Source organism: Oncorhynchus clarkii, chromosome 7, assembly GCF_045791955.1.
Source record: "Oncorhynchus clarkii lewisi isolate Uvic-CL-2024 chromosome 7, UVic_Ocla_1.0, whole genome shotgun sequence".
Classification (NCBI taxonomy): domain Eukaryota; kingdom Metazoa; phylum Chordata; class Actinopteri; order Salmoniformes; family Salmonidae; genus Oncorhynchus; species Oncorhynchus clarkii.
The window spans coordinates 21,359,910-21,367,736 of NC_092153.1; the positions used below are offsets into that span (position 1 = coordinate 21,359,910).

The window sequence follows — 7,827 nt, forward strand, 5'->3', positions numbered from 1 at the left end:
ACATCCTGTTCATATAATCGTTATCACACGACGTCCGGGAGTGGTCAAAATATCCGCATTTGCGGCTGGTAAGTGGAACTTGCCCTCTACTTTAGCTTTCCCATGGTGTATACCGGATAACAGCAAAGAAAGACACCAAACACATTACGAGGTGAGACGTTTGCTATCTCTATGCACTTTTGTAGAAGTATGTACAAGTGGAAATCGATATCAGAAGCGGATTTTTATTTATATTTTATTTTGGTCCAACATACCACTGTTTGCGCAACGTCTGTCGATTGACATATTCTCATCCAATATTCGGTTGACCACATCTAATTTGTATCTATCCAATCGAGAGCTGCTCCTTGAGAGAAAGTTGCAGGTAGAAAGTAGCAGAAGTCTCAAATCAATTTATTTTGATCTATTTTGATTTTGGCAGGGGTGTAGTCGGGTAGGCTGTTGGGAGTGTTTATCTGACTGGATAAAAAAAAAAGTTTGGCCCCTGGATTTTGGGGCAGAAGTTAGGGCACTTAAAAGGGACATATGTTTAGCTGCTTTGTTTTAAAAATAGCCAAAAGTTATGGGGAAGTTATGGTCTTATAGTTGGGAACAGTGTTTTATTATGATTTTAGTTCCTGTTTTGGAACTGACATTAAGGCCTATTACGTTGTGGGAATGTTTCCTCGGGTCTTGTTTCAATACATTGTTAATTTAATAAAAAAATCATATTTGGATCCTCATTAGCTTTTGCAGAAGCAGCAGCTACACTTGACATGATGCCAACATTCAGTTGGTGACACTTACAAGAGGATCTCTCACATTTTCTTTTTTTGCTTTCTCCTCTTGTTGTATGCCTGATTTATAAATCCATTGCATGATCTACTGATATCATTCCTTCAGATTATTTTAACTATGGTCCTTGCTATCTGGGGTCCTTGGGACGTCTCTACTCCATACAAATGTTAAATGGGGGGGTTCAGCAAACAGACATGTTTCAACAGATGTCAAACATAGATAGGTACACGGTAAGGGTTTAAGAATATACACTTTTTTACGTATCGACTGCATAGCGAATCAGAGGTTCATTTAAAAAAAGAACTGCTGTGAAGGTGTGTACTGAAAGTACAGTAGGCTAGGTAGTAGTAGGCTACAACATGCCTGTGTTATCATTGTAACCTACATAATTTTGCCCTTGAAGGCTGCCACACCACTGCTGCCGTCATGAATTAAATTATAGGGGTCAGTCGAATAGGAGTTTTCGACAGCCTATGTTTCAGCCAGCTGCCATTTTGAAATTGGCTGTTTTGTCAACCTTTTAGGTCCATGTGGATCTGTTTTGACATTAGATGTACATACGTATACAAAACTCTGCCTTCTTTCTCTGAACACTTTTCTGCAACTTTTTTTAATGTTTGAATGTTTAGTTTTGTAGGCTAATTTACATGTTTGTGTCCAACTGTAGGAAGTTCTGGTGTTGGTGGAGGCAGTTTCCATTAGTGTAGTAGCAGTGGACAGTGTCCAAATCCAAAGATGGCTACTGGAAAGAGTAAGAACCAGAGCTCTCTGGTGCTGCACAAGGTGATCATGGTGGGAAGTGGAGGTGTTGGGAAGTCAGCCCTCACTCTGCAGTTCATGTATGACGAGGTAAGAGCGATAAGTCTGATCGTTACCAGACTGTACATTGCTCCCTTTGTAGCATGTGGTGGACACTGAGGCTAAAGAGAGACTTGGGCAAGCTGCCACTCAAACCTCCAATACTGCTTTTCCATTGAAAAGAGTTTACGATTCTGTAAATAAAATAATTCCTTCCCACCTCCTAGTTTGTGGAGGATTACGAGCCCACCAAGGCAGACAGCTACAGGAAGAAGGTGGTGCTGGATGGAGAGGAGGTCCAGATCGACATCCTGGACACAGCTGGACAGGAGGACTATGCTGCCATCAGAGATAACTACTTCAGGAGCGGAGAGGGCTTCCTGCTAGTCTTCTCCATCACCGAACACGAGTCGTTCACTGCCACCTCAGAGTTCAGGTACGTCTACGCTGATAGGTACGCCCACCAAAACTCACGGACCAGGCAAGGAGGGCATTAATCAGAGAGGCAACAAAGAGACCAAAGATAACCCTGAAGGAGCTGCAAAGCTCCACAGCGGAGATTGGAGTATCTGTCCATAGGACCACTTTAAGCTGTACATTCCACAGAGCTGGGCTTTACTGAAGAGTGGACAGAAAAAAAGCCATTGCTTAAAGAAAAGAATAAGCAAACACCATTTGGTGTTTGCCGAAAGGCATGTGGGAGACTCCCCAAACATATGGAAGAAGGTACTCTGGTCAGATGAGACTACAATTGAGCTTTTTGGCCATAAAGGAAAATGTTAAGTCTGGCGCAAATCTAACACCTCTAATCACCCCGAGAACACCAGCCCCACAGTGATGCATGGTGGTGGCAGCATCATGCTCTGGGGATGTTTTTCACCTGCAGGGACTGGGAAACTGGTCAGAATTGAAGGAATGATGTATGGTGCTAAATACAGGGGAATTCTTGAGGGAAACCTGTTTCAGTCTTCCAGAGATTTGAGACTGGGATGGAGGTTCACCTTCCAGCAGGACAATGACCCTAAGCATACTGCTAAAGCAACACTTGCATGGTTTAAGGGGAGACATTTAAATGTCTTGGAATAGCGTAGTCAAGGCCCAGACCTCAATCAAATCAAATTTATTTATATAGCCCTTCGTACATCAGCTGATATCTCAAAGTGCTGTACAGAAACCCAGCCTAAAACCCCAAACAGCAAGCAATGCAGGTGCAGAAGCACGGTGGCTAGGAAAAACTCCCTAGAAAGGCCAAAACCTAGGAAGAAACCTAGAGAGGAACCAGGCTATGTGGGATGGCCAGTCCTCTTCTGGCTGTGCCGGGTGGAGATTATAACAGAACATGGCCAAGATGTTCAAATGTTCATAAATGACCAGCATGGTCCAATAATAATACGGCAGAACAGTTGAAACTGGAGCAGCAGCACGGCCAGGTGGACTGGGGACAGCAAGGAGTCATCATGTCAGGTAGTCCTGAGGCATGGTCCTAGGGCTTAGGTCCTCCGAGAGAGAGAAGGAGAGAGAGAATTAGAGAGAGCACACTTAAATTCACACAGGACACCGAATAGAACAGGAGAAGTACTCCAGATATAACAAACTGACCCCAGCCCCCCGACACATAAACTACTGCAGTATAAATACTGGAGGCTGAGACAGGAGGGGTCAGGAGAATCTGAGAATCTGTGTTATGACTTCAAGATAGCTGTACACCAGCGGAACCCATCCAACTTGAAGCAGCTGGAGCAGTTTTGCCTTGAAGAATGGGCAAAAATCCCAGTGGCTAGATGTGCCAAGCTTATAGAGACATACCCCAAGAGACTTGCAGCTGTATTTGCTGCAGAAGGTGGCTCTACAAAGTATTGACTTTGGGTGGGGGTGGGGACTAGTTATGCACACTGAAGTTGTCCGTTTTTTCCTCGTCTTTGTTTCACAATAAAAAACATATTTTGCATCTTCAAAGTGGTTGGCATGTTGTGTAAATCAAATGATACAAACAACCCAAAAAGCCATTTTAATTCCAGGTTGTAAGGCAACAAAATAGGAAAAATGCAAAGGGGGGAATACTTTCGCAAGCCACTGTACATGTAATTCCATGGTAAAGGAATTAGGCTTTTACTTTTTTTTTTCACTTAACATATGCCAAACAAAAACCATTTCAAAGTTTAAGAAACCATACAACTTTATGCACAAGGACTCTCTGCTTTCACCCGCATAATGAAAAATGTACAAAAATGAATCTCCCTCCGGTTTTTATGCGACCACGTTTGGCAAAAACAGTTGAATATCTGCTCCTAATTAAGATTCAAAGATGTTTGCAGAAAGAAAGTGGTGTCAGCTATGACGTGGCATCTTGCGTTGGAAAAAAAAAATATTTTGGTAATAGAACGTAAGTGAAGTGGATTTACACCCGGTAATGGAATGACATCATGGGTCCTTGATCTGTACTACACAGAAATGCATAATTATGGATATGTCATTCTCCTTGTTTTACAAGTATGGACATCACAGTACAGTAGGGTGCAACTTAATACAGGAAGGTAGAGTATAGTTGCAGTAAAGTACAATATACTGTACTGTACTGTACTTTTCTTTACTGTAAAATGTATTTAACCTTTTAACTAAAGCTAATGTGACCCATGTTATTGTTCTGCTACTGTACACTCTACTCGCTGTACTGTGCTATCCAAACTTATGAAACGTATGTCTATGATGGGTTCAGATTTGGTCCCTCTGTGGACGGGAACGTACAGTACTCATATTCATATGTAGTATTCATACCCCCTGATGAACTGGGTCTTCACCAGGACTAATGTGTTGTGTCTTCCTAGGGAGCAGATTATGCGGGTGAAAGCAGAGAACGATACCATCCCTCTGTTGGTGGTGGGGAACAAGTCGGATCTGGAGGACCGCAGGCAGGTGTCGTTGGACGAGGTCCGGGCCAAGGCAGAGGAGTGGGGGGTGCAGTACGTGGAGACCTCAGCCAAGACACGAGCCAACGTTGACAAGGTATGTAACCAAACTTAAACGTACTGTCCACTTTGCTACAGTAGGACTAGGAACAATATACCTTCGTGTAATTTCTTACTTAGGATTTATACTTTTTAGATGGGGGGGATTATGTTATCAAAATATGTTTCCGGGAAAAAGAGATCAGAAACTGCAAGCATGATTAGAAACAACCTTTTACAGTAAATCAACTTCCATTGTCAATGTAACTATAGTGTTGAACTAACAGCTGTCCATCCTTTTCAGGTGTTCTTTGATCTTATGAGGGAGGTGCGAAAAAAGAAAATGTCAGAGAGCAAGGATAAGGGTGGAAAAGAAGGCAAGATCAAGAAGGCTTTCAAATGTTGTCTGCTTTGATCTAGACCCGACCTTTCAGTCAGACACACAGAGCCAGACCAGACTAGAGCCTCCGCAGCACAGTGGCATTAGACAGGGACATGTTCATTAGGACATACTGTAGCAAAATGTTTCAAAACCTTTCTTATTGGACAATATATTACGTCTCCCTTTGGAGCATTTTCTTCAGTTTCTTGCCTACTGAACACAAATCAGATCTACAGATTCTTCCCACTGAACTGAGCCTTCTGCCATTTTAACACACATCAAATCCATACACAGTACCTCTCACATTGTGGCAGTCAGAGGGGTGGCCTAACCTATGTTAGTTATGCAAACCATCCTTTGTGCCACTGTTGGGGACGGGTCCAGCGGGGACTGTTTAGATGAAGTGCCTCAACATTGATCGTGAATATATAGGTTATGATCACAGACAATCACTCACTCGCACACTACTTAAATATGGCCTTGGTTTGATGCTCACTTGTAGGAGTAGGTAGCCTCATCACCAAGAGAAATTGGCTATGCTGTTTGATGTCTTACTGTTTGCACTGCAATCCATTTTATATTCCTACTACCACTACTACACCACTTTTTAAAATGTATTTATGGTCCACCGCATGAAAATCAGTCAGATAATTAAGTCACCTTATTCATAATCCAACATATTGTCCACATGTACAATTCAACATGTACTATATCCACATCGTGTATATAATACCGGTCAAAAGTTTGGACACACCTACTCATTCAAGGTTTTTATTTTATTTGACTATTTTCTACATTGTAGAATAATAGTGAAGACATCAAAACTATGAAATGACACACATGGAATCATCTAGTGCTGAGCACTTGTTGGCTGCTTTTCCTTCATTCTGCGGTCCAACTTTTCCCAAACCATCTCAACTGGGTTGAGGTCGGGGGATTGTGGAGGCCAGGTCATCTGATGCAGCTCTCCCATCACGCTCCTTCTTGGTCAAATATCCTTTACACAGCCTGGAGGTGTGTTTTGGGTCATTGTCCTGTTGAAAAACAAATGATAGTCTCACTAAGCGGAAACCAGATGGGATGGCGTATTGCTGCAGAATGCTGTAGTAGCCATGCTGGTTAAGTGTGTCTTGAATTCTAAATAAATCACAGTGTCACCATCACACCACCTCCTCCATGCTTCACAGTGGGAACCACATGTGGAGATCATCCGTTCACCTAATCTGCATCTCACAAAGACACGGCGGTTGGAACCAAAAATCTCAAATCTCAAAAATCTCAAATTTGGACTCATTTCCACCGGTCTAATGTCCATTGCTCATGTTTCTTGGCCTAAGCAAGTCTATTCTTATTATTGGTGTCCTTTAGTAGTGGTTTCTTTGCAGCAATTCGACCATGAACAGTTGATGTTGAGATGTGTCTGTTACTTGAACTCTGTGAAGCATTTATTTGGGCTGCAATCTGAGTCTGGTAACTCTAATGAACTTATCCTCTGCAGCAGAGGTAACTCTGGGTCTTCCTTTCCTGTGGCGGTCCTCATGAGAGCCAGTTTCATCATAGCGCTTGGTCTTTTCAACTGCTCTTGAATACATTTTCTGTATTGACTGACCTTAAAGTCTTAAAGTAATGATGGACTGTTGTTTCTCTTTCCTTATTTGAGCTGTTCTTGCCATAATATGGTCTTTTAGCCCTAGTTGGTATATTCTGCACACCACCCCTACCTTGTCACAACACATCTGATTGGCTCCAAAAAAATTGAGGAAAGAAATTCCACAAATTAACTTTTAACAAGGCACACCTGTTAATTGAAATGCATTCCAGGTGACTACCTCATGCAGCTGGTTGAGAGAAAGTGTGCAAATCTGTCATCAAGGCATGGGGTGGCCACTTAATCTCATGAAATATTTTTGATTGAAAAAAACATGTTTTGGTCACTACATGATTCCATATATGTTATTTCATAGTTTGTCTTCACTATTATTCTACAATGTAGTAAAAATAAAGAAAAGCCGTAAAATGAGTAGGTGTGTCCAAACTTTTGACTTTTGACTTTTGCACTTTTTCTCCACAAAAATGTCAATGTTTCAGTGTTGCCTTTCTAATTCTACACTTGAAACTGAAGCATTAAACTAAATTACTGTTTGTGTGCACACTTATTATGGGTTATATACAAACAGTTTTTGTGTTACCAAATAAAGTTCTCTTTTGTAATGAATTTGTAGTGTGGCTCAGTTTTTAAAAGAAGCCCCTGTACATCCTAAATTGAAATGCAATTGACCCCAACCCTGGGTCTGTCACCTCCTGAGTATCATTTGCCAGTTATTTAAGGTCAAAGGTGCTGTTCAAAATGTGGATGAAGAGTGCAGTAAAGAATTGCATCCTTGTTGGATGTGCTGGACTTTTTGTTGCTGGTGTGGTTTGACTAGTGCCTTTGATGTGTTTGAGGGCAGCAGAGCACCAAAAGGTTTTATGTTTGAGTGTCATAAAACACCATTCCGGTGCTGTACAACTTGACTTTGAATGACTGGACGACAGAGGCCTTATGTGGCCTTCAGTCTGTTAACACTCTGTTGCAAAGCAGCAGGACTGGGACATATTCATTAGTGCACATTGTAGCAAACCATTTTTGCGGCATAAAACTAAACCAAACTAAAGTGTACCTTATTGGACAAGTCCAGGTAGTTCCTCCCTGTTTTAGCCTGCTTTCTTCCGTTTGGTGCTTAATGAATAAAATCCAGGTCATCCTTAGATCCAGTAGCACGCAGATGGCATGTCCCATTGACGGCTGGCTAACCTCTTCCCAGGCCCCAAGTACATCCTATCTCACTTACACTCTACAACACCTATGGCCTGAGAAACCTCAACTAGTTCTGAAGACCCTTCTAGCTTGGCAAGAGAGCCCTCTACTGGCTCAAGTCATTCAGT

General features: G+C 42.1%; 1 protein-coding gene across 1 annotated transcript; it reads left to right on the plus strand.

Annotated features, from left to right (window-relative positions):
- The first annotated feature begins 19 nt into the window (after positions 1-19).
- Positions 20-7,117, plus strand: LOC139413049 (ras-related protein ralB-B-like). The gene is made up of 5 exons (XM_071160064.1): positions 20-151; positions 1,445-1,626; positions 1,803-2,011; positions 4,401-4,578; positions 4,825-7,117. Exons 2-5 carry the CDS (start codon positions 1,513-1,515, stop codon positions 4,933-4,935), a joined length of 612 nt encoding a protein of 203 aa, XP_071016165.1. The 5' UTR covers positions 20-151; positions 1,445-1,512; the 3' UTR covers positions 4,936-7,117.
- Positions 7,118-7,827: the final 710 nt, after the last annotated feature.

Bases quoted from the DNA above. Each gene is read 5' to 3' on its own strand.
- LOC139413049 (XM_071160064.1), top strand. From the start codon at position 1,513: ATGGCTACTGGAAAGAGTAAGAACCAGAGCTCTCTGGTGCTGCACAAG. The intron at 1,627-1,802 runs GTAAGAGCGATA...CCCACCTCCTAG, and splicing joins TGCAGTTCATGTATGACGAG to TTTGTGGAGGATTACGAGCC. The intron at 4,579-4,824 runs GTATGTAACCAA...CATCCTTTTCAG, and splicing joins CACGAGCCAACGTTGACAAG to GTGTTCTTTGATCTTATGAG.